This window comes from Thunnus albacares, chromosome 14, assembly GCF_914725855.1.
Source record: "Thunnus albacares chromosome 14, fThuAlb1.1, whole genome shotgun sequence".
In the NCBI taxonomy this organism is placed as follows: Eukaryota; Metazoa; Chordata; class Actinopteri; order Scombriformes; family Scombridae; genus Thunnus; species Thunnus albacares.
In genome coordinates, this window is record NC_058119.1 from 7781194 (window position 1) to 7798306 (window position 17113).

General features: G+C 40.3%; 2 protein-coding genes across 6 annotated transcripts; one reads left to right on the top strand and one right to left on the bottom strand.

Moving 5' to 3' along the window:
- The first annotated feature begins 909 nt into the window (after positions 1-909).
- Positions 910-9124, top strand: csgalnact2 (chondroitin sulfate N-acetylgalactosaminyltransferase 2). Of its 3 annotated transcripts, none has more exons than XM_044373533.1 (8): positions 910-1036; positions 4099-5040; positions 5993-6209; positions 6381-6482; positions 6583-6761; positions 6864-6958; positions 7084-7165; positions 7252-9124. In XM_044373533.1, exons 2-8 carry the CDS (start codon positions 4389-4391, stop codon positions 7542-7544), a joined length of 1620 nt encoding a protein of 539 aa, XP_044229468.1. In that variant the 5' UTR covers positions 910-1036; positions 4099-4388; the 3' UTR covers positions 7545-9124. The 3 variants fall into 3 exon arrangements, with proteins under 3 accessions (XP_044229468.1, XP_044229470.1, XP_044229469.1); XM_044373535.1 differs by lacking the exon at positions 910-1036 and adding an exon at positions 3668-3748; XM_044373534.1 differs by lacking the exon at positions 910-1036 and adding an exon at positions 3767-3876.
- LOC122997419 (SEC23 interacting protein) lies at positions 6019-16821 on the bottom strand. Of its 3 annotated transcripts, XM_044373530.1 has the most exons (19): positions 16540-16820; positions 15187-15695; positions 14816-15023; positions 14443-14636; positions 14018-14107; positions 13807-13927; positions 13365-13454; positions 13133-13274; positions 12607-12815; positions 12410-12507; positions 12107-12268; positions 11825-11920; positions 11551-11727; positions 11304-11459; positions 10923-11025; positions 10152-10334; positions 9899-10067; positions 9455-9545; positions 6019-6121 (listed from the first exon to the last, which is right to left on the bottom strand). In XM_044373530.1, the coding sequence occupies exons 1-18, from the start codon at positions 16670-16672 to the stop codon at positions 9464-9466; spliced, it is 2922 nt and encodes a 973-aa protein (XP_044229465.1). In that variant the 5' UTR covers positions 16673-16820; the 3' UTR covers positions 6019-6121; positions 9455-9463. The 3 variants fall into 3 exon arrangements, with proteins under 3 accessions (XP_044229465.1, XP_044229466.1, XP_044229464.1); XM_044373531.1 differs by lacking the exon at positions 6019-6121 and having other exon boundaries at positions 9062-9545; positions 9899-10061; positions 16540-16821; XM_044373529.1 differs by lacking the exon at positions 6019-6121 and having other exon boundaries at positions 9062-9545.
- Between the last annotated feature and the right edge of the window lie 292 nt (positions 16822-17113).

Below are 17113 nucleotides of genomic sequence, written 5' to 3' on the forward strand. Positions count from 1 at the left end.
CTCATCCCTTTCTTCTTCTTCTCTTCCTATATCAGGACTTTGATCATGGTATAGTTTTGATAACAGTAGATAAACACCTTTCTATCTGCTGGTTGACTCCTTTGTCACTGAAACACTAAAAAACATCTGTCAAATAAAGAAAATCTGTTTAAAATATTGATTAAAATAGCTCTGTGATAGCCTGCTGACCTACGGTAGTGTCTCTGTGCTTTCCACATGCTGCTTGCTCCTGGATAGCCTCCAGACTCCTGCCAACCTTAATAGAAATTAATAAAGGAAATGAATAAAAGAATGACCAAAAATAGAACCTCGCGGGAACATTTCCTGGTTTACACAAGTCCACACAGTGACAACAGATCCCATGATTGAACATTAAACAAGCAATCTGAGTCATAGAGTCCACTAGTGTCAATTCAAAAGTTGTCAACCAGTGTATCGTTGCAGATAAGAGGGTTGTTTCAACAGAACCGAGAAACACAGAGCAGGACAAGAAAAGGTGATAAGAGGAAGAAAAGAAAAAAAAAATTTCATCTTAACTCTTATTATTAACTTTATTTTCTTTACGTTGTGAGTTCTATGTTGTTAATACTGTAGCACTTTAAGTTTAACTATGAATGAAAAGCGCGGTACAAATTAAATGTATTAATATATAATATTAAATTACTGTGAGTCATTAAAAGAATAAAGCTTCTTTTAAATGAAAAGTTGCTCTCAACAAAAGTTATTCTGTAATTAATATTTACAAGAAACAACAACAACAATAATTATGTAAATAATAATGTAATGTAATAATGATGTAAATAATGTTTCATTAAAAATAAAAATGTTATTATTATGAACACGGAGCTTCAGCGTGTTTGATGACGACACTCACTAGCAAAGCTCCTATTGGTTAGTTGTTGACCGGAAGTACATTGCGTCCCACTCTTTTCTCTTTGCTCCGTGGCATTTTGTAACACAGGCAGCCTGCTGCTGTTGGTTTCACACCAAACCCTCAGCCGTGAGGACAAGCAGAGATGGAGACAGACTGGCCGAGGTGAGTAGTTGGTTTTACAGTATGAAACCTGTTTAGTAGACTGTGTAAGGAGACATAAAATAAGCTGAAAGCGGAGCGGAGCTGCGAACATCGCTAAGCTAACTGCAGAACCGAGTCCACATCCGGTCAGATTGTTCAAAGTAAGTGAAGGACAGAAAAAGCTCAAGTTTGGACAGATGTCACACTTGATAGACCATTGTTATATTTCAGAAGAACTCTTATACACCAAACGTATTTTTTTCTTTTTAAGTTAAAGATTTTTATTGAATTTTATAATAAAATAATCCAACAACAGGAAACGAAAAAAGAAACAAAAATACGAAAAAAACAGGCAGGTAACCAGACAGACTGATATGAGAAAGGCAGTTATCTGGTTACAATAATACATGGCAACAGTTACAGATGTACTGTTCCAAACCATCAGAGTCAATGTTAGGCTGCTCCCTCCAGACATACACCCACTGAATCTGTCCCTTTGTTCTTTAACCAAATCATTTTTCCAGTTCAATCTTCCAAACATTTGTTCACATGCAACAGTTTCCATCATTTGTTCTCTCCACGTTTTCAGTTTAGGAGTTTGAGGCTCTTTCCAACATTTAAAAATCAACTGGGCACAGGTTATTAAGCCAGTTGTTAATACTGGCTTAATAACTTAATACTACTAAATGCACATTTACTCAACTGCGGTATTACAGTTTTGTCCCTAAGGAGACATTACTTTGGTGGTCCGGACAGTTCACACTAACCATTCACCCATATGTCCCAGAACATTGCTCTATAAAGTAGAAACCTGTTTGATATTTCCACCATAAACTTTCTTTAATTAGACCCATTTTATTGAGTCTTGTTTGGGTGTAATAATATCTACGAAGCATTTTATATTGAATTAATTTGCCTCTGGCTTCTCTGAAATATTCCCCATTGTTGGAAAAAATTGCATTCATCCAATGAAAACACACAACTAACTGGATGTGTCATTATTCCTTGTAAATTTATCTAGATGTGATGATGTATGTGTGAGATTATTTCATTTGTAGCAAGGTGAGGATGACGTCAGTGTGAAACCACAGTGTTAACCGTTACCATAGCTGTCAACCTGTCCTGTGTTACACTTTCTTTATTACAGTGCTTGGCAGCCAGAAAATAGAATGTGTTAAGATAGATATCGTACATTATTTTAAATAACTATCTATTATGTCTAAGTAGAGAGAGTATTTAATGTGACTAGCGGGAGTTTCATGTATGTTTGTCTTTGCATGTGAGGGCTGGTTGTATAAATATTCAAGCCATGTGAAGGCAGAGCTTCATGTTTAATGCCACTGATGTTAAAAAGCAGAAATCATCCTAACTAGTTCAGACCACTCAATCCACCAGTTACATGCTCTCTTTCTCACTGATTAGACTCTATGACCATGTTTGTGTCTCTGTACTTTTGGACCAATATACACACCATACAAAAAATATGACTTCCTTTTTGGAGCTGTGAAAGGGCCACTGTTGAATTCTGCACAGAGATAGTCCAGAAAGCAGCTCGTAAAGTACAGTTTCTGTTATTGGTTCCCCCTTTTCAAAGTGGTTAAAAACTTTGAGATCAGCAGAATTGGTCCTTGGTGAACATTTCTTATGCCAGCAGTTATCATTCAGAAAATGTCTCAAGTAATGTTCTGTTAGATTAAGTTATCATTAAACTGCAGGATTTCTGTGTGGCATCTGGCATTAAACTCTCATTTTCAACAGGGAAACACAACTTGGCACTTTGTGTGAAACAGTACTGTGTGCTTTGAAAAAGAAAAAGGAAGTGTTTAGGGGAAAAAAGTCAACACTCACTTTTGCTGTCAAGCTGCAAAGAACTGCAGTAGTTTGTTGAATTGGTTCCCGACTGTGGCCCTGTCGACTCAGGGCCCTGCTGGTTTTCATTATAGCCGTCTTGGGACTGATTTACACCTGGGAGGCCAGGTAAAGGCTGTGGCTTTCAGGATAGAAAAACAACGTCACTTTGTGTTGTAGCTTCGACTGCATGATCTTGAAGAAAGAACTGTGTGTGGTATGTAGTGGATAAGATTAGGTGTAGACTCTACACAAGGCTAAGACACACTTTTACACTTATTTGTTTACATATTACAGCTCTGTTGTGCAACCACTTGATTTAATTGTGTGCTTGTATTTTGCTGTTCTTGTGTTTTTCTTTTTATGTTTGCTATTGTGTTTTATGCAGTCTGTGGAAAACACTCGGCGCTCCCAGCTTGAAAGTGCTAAAAATAAAGACAAGATGATGCGGATTTCTAGCCTGGTAACAAGTTACTCAGATGAATGTGGAAATGTTTTCAAGTCCACAAAAACAAGTGAAGCTTACTGTTTTAATTTTTTATACATCTTGCTATGTGGACAGCTGATATGAACACATATAAAGTTGACAAGTATGGTGGCTGGCCTTGTATGAGATCTCTTTAGCCTGAAAGTCACAAGATAATTACAACAAACAACCTTGAACAATGTGGTTGTTGTGTATATTTTCATCCTGTCGCTCTACAAAGTGCTTCGTGGCATTTTACTTTTTGTTATATAGCTGTTCTGGAGAGTGTCGTGCTTTTACTTTGAAAGGAAAGCAGTTTAACAGGAAGTCAGTCTTCGGTATCTTGCTGCGAGTTTAGCTCGCCCACCAGTTTTCCTGTGCTGTTGTTTAGCAGCCGTGTGCTAGCGAGGGCAGTTCAGGTGCAGCTAATTCCTGTTGTCCTTGTTTGATCTGTAAAATATTCTCAGAAGGTTGACACACATTGAACATTTTACAATTACAGAAAATTGTTTTACTCATTTACTGTGAATGAAACAGTGACTGGCAGGTTGGTTAATTACTAAGGGTGACTGAATGGTGACATAATGTATTATCTAGTGTTATTGTCTAAGTAGGGCCTATCCAGCTGGTAATCTGCTGATCACCAATGTTTTAATCTTAACCGGAACTATTAATCTGAAAGACTTCACAAAGTGCTCCGTGTATAGTAAAAATAATGTAATATACTAAAAACTTTGGTCTCATTGTAGATTTCTGTGCTTCTCCATAGGTGATCATCTCATGGATTTACACAGGACCAATGTATGAAGACGCTGATACATCGGAGCCAAGAAACAAGACCTTCACAGCAATATGACAGGAATGAAAGTTGACAGAAACCTTTGAATGCCACACTTTCTCTTGCTACAAATATGCTCAGCAAAAAATTATAAAGGGCCTTCAAAATCTCTGAGATGTGTGCAGATGTAGTTTGTAAGTAATGTGAATAAGTGCATCTCAGAGGAGATCAGAGGGGAAACGGAATGCAGAGTTGCCAGCTATAGCTTGTATGTGAGCGTGATGCCCAGGCGGGGGTTGCCGCTCCAGGGCCGGGTCCGCTGGCTCTTCCTGGGCCTCTTCCTGCTTCTGGTGCTGCTGCTGTTCGCATACCTGCTTGAGTGCACCCCTCCAGCAGACGTCAGCCTGGTCCTGCCCGGGATTGCAGGCGAGACCTATGGGAAGGAGTACTACCAGGCCATGCTGCAGGAGCAAGAGGAGCGCCACCTGAACCGCGCCGCCAGTCTGAAGCGCCAGATTGCTCAGCTCAAACAGGAGCTGCAGGAAATGAGTGAGAAGCTGAAGCTCCTGCAGGACAAGAAGGAGTTACCTGGGGTGCAGGGCTTGGCCGAGACTAAAGACCAAGAGCCAGGAGATCTACTGGAATACCTTCACTCTCAGATCGACAAAGCCGAGGTCAACACAGGGGCGCGCCTGCCCAGCGAGTACGCACTGGTGCCCTTTGAGAGTTTCACCTCATCCAAGGTATACCAGCTGGAGATGGGCCTGACGCGGCACCCGGAGGAGAAACCTGTTCGCAAAGACCGTAGGGACGAGCTGGTGGAGGTCATTGAGGCTGCACTGGACATCATCAACAACCCTGATGAGGAGGACGGCGTAGAGGACGACATGCCAATGCAGAGACAAACCTACACAGAGGGTCACTTTATTGAAGGTAAGACCTGCACTGCCTCACTACAACCTGGTGAACAATGACTATAACATTTGAGCTTCAGTGTTTCCCACAAGTTGAGAATTTACTTGTGGTGGTGGGTGGCGCTGCATGTGACAGGCGGGTTCAGTAGCCTCATAAACTAGTCAAAGGTTTATGAATAACTCTATTTATTGCTATCTGAAATGATATAATTTTGTTTCTCAACAGCCTATAGTCTGACACTTTCATTGTTGTAAGAGTTTGCATCCTATCTATAGTGCTCTTCGGCTCTCTTCATCTTCTTGGCGCTTAGGGCTGGAAATCTTTGGGAATCTCACAATTCGATTCTGAATCAGAATCAATTCACAATTCAAAACCGATTCTCGACTGAATGAATAGAAAAGGGGGCACTATTTTCAATCTCTTGCTTGTCTCTTGGTGTACTTAGTCCACTAAAATACGATATGAAACATAACTGGCAATAAAGATAAATGGTCCGCAGCCTTTCTATATTAAAAACTTAACTGCATTAATTAATTAATTAATTAATTAATTTGAAAGAATCTTACAGTCTCCTGCCTGTATGAGAATAACAAAATGAGGGGGAAGTGAAGTCAGGCGCGGACTTTACCATTAAGCAAGGTAGGCAACTGCCTGGGGTCCCCAGCTAAAAACTATAGTTGGGGGCCGCAGCTATATATTTATTATGATGTTTAAATATGAAAAATATTGAATTATGTTACTATTTTAACTCACTATACCCAGAAATAACTTACAAAGGGCCCCCAAAGCACTTAAAAAAATACATAACTGTAACTTCAGAGGATAACATTGTACCCTACATTTATCTGACAGATAAATGTTACTGGTTATGTTGCAGATTCAGACGTTACTCACGAATTATAACAAATAAAATATGATTTATTGTTATTCAGTCCAGCAATTTTTTTTTTCATATTGTCTTATTTGGCAGGACTATACAGGACAGAGCGAGACAAAGGGTCGCTTTACGAGCTCTTCTTTGCCAAAGAGGATTCCAGCAGCTTCCGCCACGTCACGCTCTTCAGGCCTTTTGGTCCCTTGATGAAAGTCAGGAGCACATCTGTAGAAACATCAGGAATGATTATTAACATCATCGTGCCGCTGTCAGGCAGAATAGAAACATTCTCACAGTTCTTACACAACTTCAGGTGAGTTTCAGTGGTTTCATCCGAAACTGTTGCCGTTTATCAGACATGACTTGGCTTGTTCACTTCAAATATGCATTCAATAAACATATCAGCCCAGTTTTCATCTGTGTTGTGTAATTAGATACAACCTTACAATGTGTTGTAATTAATTTGAAAAATAAATATCCTCAGGGAGGTGTGCATACAACAGGACAGACGAGTACACCTCACTGTGGTTTATTTTGGGCAAGAGAGCCTGCAAGAAGTGAAGTCATCTTTGGAAAGAATGTCAAGGTTTGTCCCTTCACTGAGAAAGAGCTTTTCATACGCTTGTGCTACTTTTGTGTGCAACGTGTCATGGGAATTTATTTCTACTGCATTTGTTGTTTATCAGGGAGGAGAGCTTCTCCAATTACACTCTGATACCAGTGGAGGAGGAGTTTTCCCGGGGTCGCGGTCTTGATATCGGAGCCCACGCCTGGAAGAAAGGCGACGTCTTAATGTTTTTTTGTGACGTGGACATCCATTTTACGCCAGAGTTCCTCAACACCTGTCGTCTGAATGCTGCTCCAAGTACGTTTTTACGTGTTGATCAGATTTATTACCATAATAGTCGTTTTGAGCTTTTGTGTATGTGGCTGAATTTACTCCAATTTGCTTAATTCTGTTTTGTAGACAAGAAAGTCTTCTATCCAGTGGTGTTCAGTCTGTACAATCCTGCCATCGTCTACGGAAATTTGGAGCTGGCTCCACCCATCGAACTCCAACTGGTAAGGACTGAAAGTTCACATTCATCTCTGAGTAGCAGACAGATGTTTTGTCATTTTTATCTACATAAATATAACTTCAGCCAAACATCTGGTGTTGACTATCATAATTGAACATCTGCTCTTAGATTCACAAAAAAGATGCTGGATTCTGGAGAGATTTTGGCTTTGGAATGACGTGTCAGTATCGCTCGGATTTCCTAAATATTGGTAAGCACTGACTATTCATTTAATAATATTGAACAGTATAATTAGTGTTTGAGTTTGATTGAACTTAATTTTATTTTTCCTTCCAGGGGGTTTCGATCTCGAAGTGAAAGGCTGGGGTGTGGAAGACGTCCACTTGTATAGAAAGTATCTTCGGAGCGACCTGATAGTGATCCGGACACCAGTGTCGGGTCTCTTCCACCTGTGGCACGAGAAGCAGTGCGCGGACGAGCTGACACCGGAGCAGTACCGCATGTGTATCCAGTCCAAAGCCATGAACGAGGCCTCACACTCTCACCTGGGTATGCTGGTTTTCCGCGAGGAGATCGAGGCTCACCTACGCAAGCAGGCCTTCAAGACTCAGAGCAAAGCAGAGGACTGAGCAACACTCTGCGTATCATTCCAATGTTACGACTGTGAGGTGCTGACATTATCAATGCACTACAGCAAAGACATGTGTACATGGATCCTCCTGCATTTCACCGCACAGCTGTAGACAAATGAATGTACAAAAAACGAACAACTACATTGACCAATGTGAATCTTTTCAAGATGGTACAAACTCTTATTGAAGACCTACAGCAGTATCAAACACAAGTAAATGATCAAATTGTTAATACCTAACCTGCTGAAGGAAAACTTACTCATGTTAAACAAATATCTCTTTGATTTAAGTTGACTTTGTACTTTATATATCGACATCAATTCAATAAGCATGCAAATATTAACTTGGGAAACACAACTTCTCATTAAGCAATCCTACACAGCACCTGACTTTCAATCAGTTTCTTATATCAACATATTCACACTCTGCTGCTGCTTCACTACTTTTCACTGCTAAGTGTTACCTCAGCCAGTAGATTTCAGCTGTTTCAGATGATTTCTGCATTCCAAAAAGTATCAAACACCTTCAAATACAACCAGCTGTCGATGTTAGCAGTGGCTTTTTAATACAAAAAAAAAGTTACAAAAGGGTAAGAAGTCAGCTGTTGACAAGATGAAAAAGAAGTTGCACTTTCCCAAAATAGAAGTAGAAATGCATCAGTTATTAATAGCATCCTACTGAAACCATCAGTGAGTTGAGATCAAAGCAATTTACAATCTTTCAGTTTTCTACAGTGTATTAGTGTTTATGGAGCCATACTGTTCAGTTCGTATTATAGTTATAGGTTGTTTCAGACTGGCAAAGTGGTAAAAAAGGGACCTTTTTTTATGTGTTTAATGTGACAATCGGTCACTATCTTCCTTTGCTGTTGACAGCTTCAGTTTATCAGAGAAGCATGTTGATTAAATAGCTTAAGAGCCAGGAACAAAGATCTGCTAATAGCATGCAGCGCTATGATATCAGGTCTATGTGGACCAGTATTATTATAAATAACAAAGACTTCTCATTTATGCCTGATGAGAATCACTCGCAGCACTATTATTCAGAATACTGGACTGAGAATGAATGTGACAGTCACTCTTGTAAATACTTTTCTAATATTTCTTTGTTTCATACATGTGAGTTGAATACTTTTGTCGTATGTGCCTACATGCTCAAAGTAAATGTTGAAGAGATTGTTTTGAAAGCTGCGTCGACAGCTGTAGAATTGTTAATTTAACTCATAATGAGAAAGCATGTTACAGCTGATCAGTCACAGAGGTACTGAGTCAGAAGTTAGAGATGTAATGTGGATGAGTACAAAGTTGTCAAATTCTTAAATAGAGCAAACAAGAAGTGCGTTATTTTGTCTCAAAAGGAAAGCAGGTCAATCTTGCGTCTCATTCTGTACTGTAATTATTTTTAATCAATGTTTTTGCAGATATTACAGCTTTTTGTAGATACAGTCTGCTCATCCTGATGAAGAAATGTTACATGTCTTCCTCTCAGCTGAACACAACAATTCAAACAGGAAGTACTTGTGCAAGGAAATGATTTATTTTGACATGGCCATGAAATAAAACTTATAGAAGGCTGCATTAACGCTGCTATGTCATTTCTGCTGTTAGCATTTATTAGATGATACATACAGTATTTCCAGTAAACTTGACCAGTTCTATAATTTATACTATAAAAATGTAAATATCAAACAAATCAAGACACTTTTAATCTATCAGCTCATTCATATTTTTTCTTAATTTAAGACAAATGGGATAATACAATTGTATTATTCATCTGTATACAATAAACTACATGAATAGAAAATAAGAGGAAAAAAAAATAGAAAAATCATAATCAAAATCCAGGAAAACTGAAATGAAATAAACCAAATGGAAAGTTTCAGACGGGCTTATTTTCATCTCAGGTACCTGATTGTATTAATGTACTGGCTGTTCTGGATGGATCCCCATGGTCTTGTAGATCTCTTTAAGAATAAGCAGAGCTGTGTCTTCAGATTCCCTAAAAAACAGCAAACATAAAAATTCTTATCTAACATCTCGCAACAGTATTTTAATAACACCACACTCAGAGAGAGTTTCTGAAAATTAGTTAAGTGAGAAAACTGCACAACAAAATAATGCTACCTTATTATTTATAGAAAATTAGCAAATGCTGAGAAAATTCACAATTGAATGGAACAATCACTTAAACGTGAACTATACTGTAGCTTGTCTGTAGACAAATGGTCCAACAAGCAGTAGTGATATTTTTCTTTATGTTACAATTGTAAATTGACAAAGGGATTGACTTAAAAAAACTTTATCATGAATGTGAAGAGGTAAAAATCTTGAATAAAATGAAGTGCACTGTACCAGTAGCAGAGATGACTCTGGAGAGCAAACAGGTACTCGTTGAAACTCTCGATGGGCTTCTCCTGCAGGACGTAGTCAATGCGATTCCCTCCGTTAAGCAACCCGATCTTCACCTGAGGCTCCTCTTCTTTCTGTGGCTCGGGGCTCTCTGAGATCTTTTGCTCTGTGACTAACCAGAAGAATTTGATCAGTCTCACACAATACAGAAACAGCGTGATTGGAGCAGCTTGTCGTTCATAAAAGAGAAACTCACCCTCCTGCGCTTGCTTTTCCTGTTCTTCGATCTGATTGGCCACCATAGCCAGCTCGGCCTGGAGCTGAGCAGACGAGGTGTGAGCGCGAGCAAAATCATTGAGCGTCTGCCAGGCGCTCCTCAGGGAGCTGATAAAACCATGTTTGAGGTCAGAGCCCATCCTGGTGAGACTCTCCTTCAGCTCTGAAACACAGAGAGATGTGTTACTGAAGACATCTGCATTAAGAGGCATTTAAACATTAAACTGATGAAGGTTTTTCAATTAGAACCAAAAGCAATGTCTGCCATGCCACTATTCATCTATGCAGAGAAAAATGTGTTTAAAAAAAAAAAAATCTAATCATAATTTTATTCAACCAATGATTAGGAACAACACCAACACATGTCCTTATTGCCACATTAAAATTTCAGTCTAAAAAAACAACCAACAAGAGAAACGTCAGCCGGCAACAACTTCATTCTGACTTTCAGCTTACATGTTGGATCATTTCTCTGCAGAGGCTGTTGGCTCTAATATTGCACAGCAAGTTCAATGTAAGAATAGTTTCTTTGTATTTTGCCACCACACAAATTAGAGCACCCCACCCATAATGGGAGACGCCTGAACTGAGGACACAACATAACAGCAATTCAGTTTAGGCTCTTAAGAAGAATTGTGACTGTCAGCATTTAGTATTGACTTTAGTATTGACATACTTTCATTTTCTTGTATCTGGGGTGATGCAAGCAGTAAATTAAGCAGAAATAAGAAGCAGCTTTTGAGTGTCATACCAAGATGAAGCCTTTTCCTTCCTTTGTGATGTGGGACCAGAACAGGCTTCAGTTCCAAGTCTGGTATTATCAAGGGCTCAATCCTGTACGCCACTGGGTCCAACTAAAAGAAAATGAGTCATAATGAAGCTATCAGCTGGCAGTGCATAAAGTGACTCAGCCTCTTAAGCTTCATCACAGTTTCATTATACCTTTCATTATAGTCAAATATCTTGTACAAGACTGAAGAACGAGCAAGTATTTATTATAGGGAAATTACATGTTGACTGATTATGATTATGTATAAAATGACTTTACACACTAGGCCAAGTGGGTAAATATGTTTTAGCAGCTATAGATTAATTAGTCCTTCAGGATACATAATTTGGAAGAGTTGCCTACTGGATGGTAAATATTGAAGAATCCCTTGCACGTTGGAAGCTGGTACGTCTCTTCAATCCTCTCCAGGCCTCTGACTGTCAGGAACATGCCAATTGGAGAACCCAAGGCAAAGAAATTCATTGGTTCAAAGTCCAGAGCGTGGTAGATCACTGACACCTACAGAGCAAAACGTGAATAGTTATTACTCAACTTTCAACGTCAGATCAGTCAGCTTTACGATCACCTTTAACAGCTCAATGACGTGTACCTGTCCAGTTCCAACTTCGAAGTAATTGTAGTTGACGTGGATGGAGGAGACGGTGTTGCCCACAGGAAGCTTCTTCACAGTGGGATCAGGGAGAGCTTCAGCTGCTTGTGGGGGCGTCGCAGCTTGACTGACCTCCTTGACCTCTGCTTTCTTCTCCTGAGCTGCCTGACGTGCAGCCTGTAAAAATGAAACCAAGACAAAGACAAACAGCACGTTAGTCATCACTTTCACCGTCAGCCTCACTGATGCTCAAAAGACATGTTGCCAAACTTACCTGCTTATTCACTCTTTCTTTGACAAACTTGGCGATCTTTTTCCTCGGACCCAGTGGGATTCCCATCTCCTTTAAGTCCTCAATGGTGCACATGAGCTAAAAGAAGATGAGAAAGGGACAAAATAAAACAACCAGCTCTATCTGACAAGAATGATATGTGAGGAATAACATCAAAAAAGCCCAAGATGTTATCACATTACTTCCAACTCAGATATTAGAAATTAAATATATCAGCTTGTCCCTCCATGCCTTTTGCAACAATCAATTTTCATACAAACTTACAAAAGATTCAATGTCGATCTTTTCCTCGTCAAAGGTACCCTTGTACTCAGACAGGCCCAGATGTTCCAGCACAGCAGAAAGATCCTCAAACTCCTCCCCGTCTTCTTTGGGCTCCTCTTCCACAGTTGGAGGGCTTATAGTCTGTGTAACAGGAGCTGCCACCTGATTTGAGAAATAGAATTTACAATTATTTATTGCAGCATTATTTTGAAGCACATCAGCACTCTTTTTCAACTGCTTAGCTGGATAATTGATGACATTCTACTGTACATATGAACTTAATTCAGTCAACTGGTATATGACCTGTTTGGTGTCTCCATTGGCAGTGGGCATGGTTGGCATGGCGAGTGCAGGAGAGCCATTCTTCTGATTTGAAAGCAGGTCAAAGAGAATAAGGGAACCTGCAAGAATAAAAGAGTAAAACTCAACATCTTTCTGAAAACTAAAAAGAAGATAAAACATAAATCAAATGTGTTGACACTAATGAGCTGGTTTATTACCTAAGCTGTGTCCGGACACTGATGTGCCTCCTCTGTAGTCTGGGTTCCTCTTCATGAACAGGGCATAAAGTCGGTTAATCTCTAGGGCAACTGTGTCCATGATAGTCTGGCAGTAAGTGGGACTGTTGTAGAAGAGCACGTCTAACAAAGTCTCATTTGTAAAGTGACGTAAACGTCCAGTGCTGGGCAAAGTGATTTTCTTTATCCTCCTACAAAGAGAAAAAAAAAGTTAACTAATCAGTTAACCAGACAACCAAATAACTGACATTTCCACACACAGTATTTCAGTGATTTTAAAGACAGTCCAATAGGTTCCCATTACAGTCTAAATAACAGTTATTGACAAAACCAACTCAGCTGAACAACAGTGATAAAACTCATTTTGTACATTTAGCTAGACTGATGTAACGTCAAGCAAATGTTCCTGACATTATAGGTATTACGAGGGAACTCAAAATGCTTCTCTGTTCTGTCTGGTTTATTATTCCAAAACTTTCAAAGCTGGTGGGATCCTGCCTCTCCTCACCTGTCCACCCCTGTGGCATCTCCATGTAGAGCTGTGTGCCACTGGACAGGTAGGAACTCCACCCGGCTGATGGCGTGATCATCCAGGGATTTCTTAAAGTGACTCTGCAGCAGCTTCAGTGACACATTACGGAAATCGTCCACTGAGAACACAAGGATTTTACCAGTTTATTTCAAAGGGTACACAGAGGGTACACAAATACTGGCAAATGGTATGATTGTTTTGTACTCACCACACTCGACCATGCTCCTAAACCTCAGGTCACACACGGGGCCGATTCCATGAACCATGAACACAAGATGATCCACCTTGGGAAGCTCACCTGGAAAGTTTCATACAGTAGAGATGTTGAATTTTATGTTGCTCACTGATTTTCAAGGTCAGTAACAGCCCCTCACAGTGAAATCTGACATCATTTTCCTTCATAAAATTGACTATGATAGCTAGTACTTCCTCTAATGTCCTTTGAAATGTCTCATCTTACTTCATAAGAATCCTGACAATTTTCTAAAACTACTATGGACCTATCTGAGGTTGGATCAGTGAGCTTAAAGTTTATTTCCATGTACATTGGGAGACTAAAACAACATAATACAGACTGAACTTCACAGACCTTTTTCCATTAGTGCCTACACTTAGACTAAATTAGTTTGGGTAAAGAGGAACTTGACTACCATCAGGCACTTCATCATGGTCATCATCAATCCCTCTCTTGACCACTCTGGGCCTGGTCTGCCCGTCCTGAGTTGTGCCCCACTCGTCTGGTATGGAGGAGGGCTGAAACTGCACAATCACCTACAGAGCCACACAGAACAAAGCCTTATCACTTATTAAATCAAACTAATCATAATACCACCACTTAAGACTAATCAGACTAAGTTTTACCTTTGGATTGTGCATGACAATGGTTTCTCCTGACGGGAACTCAAGTCTACGATGCCACTGGTTGGTAGATACGGCTTTCTTATATTCTGCCTGGAGTTAAAAGAAACACATGTATAACTCAAATTTAGCATTAAGACCTGAGATTGTCTACCACTTCAACTGTGGTGTCATTTCATCAACAGAGATAATGAACATTCGGTCAAAACAGAAGTTGATGGAAAAAAAGATATGTTTGACTGGAACAAAAAATATGTTATAACACATTTTAAGTTTGGCTGCTCAGTCAGTCAACTCAATCTGGCTCTCAAAAGTAGTCATGTCAATTTTATTTATATAGCTTAAAATTAGCAAAAATTAACTAAATTAATTAGCCTCAAAGTGCATCACAATATCCGTTTCTGTTAAAATGTAGTAGTGAGACAAACCTCCAGCTTGTCACTAAATTCCTCAGAGTAAGGGATAAAGCGGCTGTCCGTATCCCCTTTGTAGAACCAGGAGCAGCGCCGGACCTCTGTGTTCTCCTCCTCCCAGTAAACAGCACACCGCATGCGGTCGTAGAGCTGCACGTCGTAGCGCCCTCCATCTGTGCGCACAATCACATTTTCTGGGTCTGGTTGAACTGGAAGAACAAAGGGCCACAACAACAATTTCAGAGTAGATCAGAGTTTCACATCATTCACTGTAATATAAGTACTTTGATTAGTCTAGATTCACTGTGTGAACACCAACACTGACAGAGTTAGACGTTCAGGTTTGTGTGGATAACATCATTCACAAACGTGTAGCGTTTCATATAACCTGAGTTGTACGTCTCCTCTAGCTGAAGGGAGTCGATAATGCTGAAAGGAAGCCAGACGCTCTTTGATTCCACTAGCTTGCAGTAGAACCAGTGTGGCTGAACTGGCTCGTAAACATTGTAGTTGTATTGCATCATGGGACCGGCAGGGACTATTGCTCCAGCAGTGGTGGGCGGCGGTGGAGGCGTCTGAATCTGTGTAGGTGGAGGCTGAAGAGAGAGGGTAAAACATTCAATGTGCTGATTATCAACATCCTCTTCATTCATGATGGTTACATTTTAGACATGGAGCTGTTAACAGTCCTTTAACTTAATGAGTTAATCAAGAATCTGACAAACACAATCTGACATCCACTGATAAGCTTTTATTTACATTTGTGAATGTGGGTCCTGATGGTGGGAATGTTTGTGGCGCAGAGCTGAGAGAGTAGGGATTCTGCTGAGGTGTGTGGGTCGGCGGCAGGATCTCTGGAGCTGGAATATAAGGACTGGCTCTGCTGCTGGTGGGGGTGTGTCGGTACGGGTTATGACTCTGTGGCTGCATCTGGGGAGGTGGTGGGGTCATCGAACTGGGGGGAGGAGTGTGACGCCCCATCGGGCTCTGATAAACTGCACCGCCAAATGCAGGAGGAGCCGGGTTCATTTGTGAGCCTGGTGGCAGTGGTGGAGGAGCCATGCCGACACTGCTGGGAACAGAAACTGGGCCTGTTGTCATAGGAGCTGCTGACAGTGCTGGCGGCGGGCATGGCGGCTGGCCAATGGCCGCGAAAGGGTCACTGCTGGTTACTGGGCTGGAGAAGTAGTTGAACGTAGAGGGGGCTGGTCCATTCCCAGAGGTCTGACCCAGAAAGCTGTCTTCCTCTCCAACATCAGTGGAATCATCTGATGGACATGAAAATGGAAGTGAAACTTACTTATTTGACCAATAAGCACATTTATTTGTGACAGCAGTTCTGACAATCAACAAGTCGATTCATTGTTGAATCATTTCAACTCTGTATAGTAGTGAAACATCACTCTGTACCAAGAACACCTGCAATTGATAGACCTTAAATACAACATAGAATACAGCAAATACATTTTACAAGTAGATTTTTTTTAAGTATTTAAGTGAACTCAGACAGAACGCTGTGGCCAATTTAAAGACTTGATAGAAAATGTAATGTTGATATAACTCCCACAAATAGTCACAGATCCTCATCATGTAATGAAACATCAGACAGGGGACAGTCAGACCAAAACACACCACTGTCAACAGGGGCGGACTTTACCATCAGGCAACGTAGGCAACTGCCTGCGGCCCCAACAGCTATAGATTTAGTATGATGTTAAGATAAGAACAATATTGAATTATGTTACTATTCTGACTCATTGTACAATTGAATGCAGTTCTTTTACAGTACTTCAACTGTGCGGTCTTAATAGTTTTACTATTGATAGTTATTAGTTTTACTTGAGAAACAGTTTTGTGTACTTCTTCTACCACTGCCAATAATAAAAGTGAAAATAAAGAAAGGCAGAGTTTGCCTGGAGACCCCAAATCACTAAATCCGCCCCTGACTGTCTGTGTTAAACTGACCTGTCTGACAAACATCTGACAGCTCAAACACACTGTTTAATTCTGTTTTTATTTCCTTCAGGCTAAATAACAGCTGACAGCAACCCGGCTAGCTAAACTAGCTAACGACACGGTTCGGACGTTTCCTCCGTCCGTATTTCATCTTACCTCCTGACAGCACCGCCGGTCCAGTGGCCTGACTCACCGGCATAAAAGGCAAATTAAAGTTAAACTCCGGAGCGGCGCTGAACAGTAAATTTGCACTCGTATTGGGAACATTGTTATTTTTTCTATCTGCCATTTTCCCCTAAAATTACACGTAGCCACTACCGGAGCAGGCAGGCAGCACACGCTCAGTTCGCCACACAGATTTTCCCTCTAATACTGATCTGTAAACATGAGCAGCAGGTCAACACGCGTAAACACAGCGGACACAGTGTTTGTAGATCTGCGGAAGTCACGCAGGTCATTTGACCCGCAGTTCGTTGGTGGTGGCAAAAACAAACACGCTCGTGCTCTACTGCCACCCACATGCGAGAGTGGGTCACTGCATGGTGGTTATTAATAGTTTCACATTTAATAATAATAATAGATTGAATTTGTACCACATTTATAGTGAAACTCAAAGTACTACAGTATTAATAACATACAACACACAATATAATTAATTAGTTAAAATAAGAAAATGTATTTTATATGAATGAGTAATTTCATATGTAATGAACGTAAATCAATTTCACTA

Coding starts and splice junctions, on each gene's coding strand:
- csgalnact2 (XM_044373533.1), top strand. CDS start 4,389: ATGCCCAGGCGGGGGTTGCCGCTCCAGGGCCGGGTCCGCTGGCTCTTC. Junction 6,210..6,380: donor CAGTTCTTACACAACTTCAG/GTGAGTTTCAGT, acceptor AAATATCCTCAG/GGAGGTGTGCATACAACAGG. Junction 7,166..7,251: donor CTCGGATTTCCTAAATATTG/GTAAGCACTGAC, acceptor TTTTCCTTCCAG/GGGGTTTCGATCTCGAAGTG.
- LOC122997419 (XM_044373530.1), bottom strand. CDS start 16,672: ATGGCAGATAGAAAAAATAACAATGTTCCCAATACGAGTGCAAATTTA. Junction 13,928..14,017: donor TTGTCATGCACAATCCAAAG/GTAAAACTTAGT, acceptor GTGGCTCTGTAG/GTGATTGTGCAGTTTCAGCC. Junction 11,026..11,303: donor TCTTCAATATTTACCATCCA/GTAGGCAACTCT, acceptor ATTTTCTTTTAG/TTGGACCCAGTGGCGTACAG.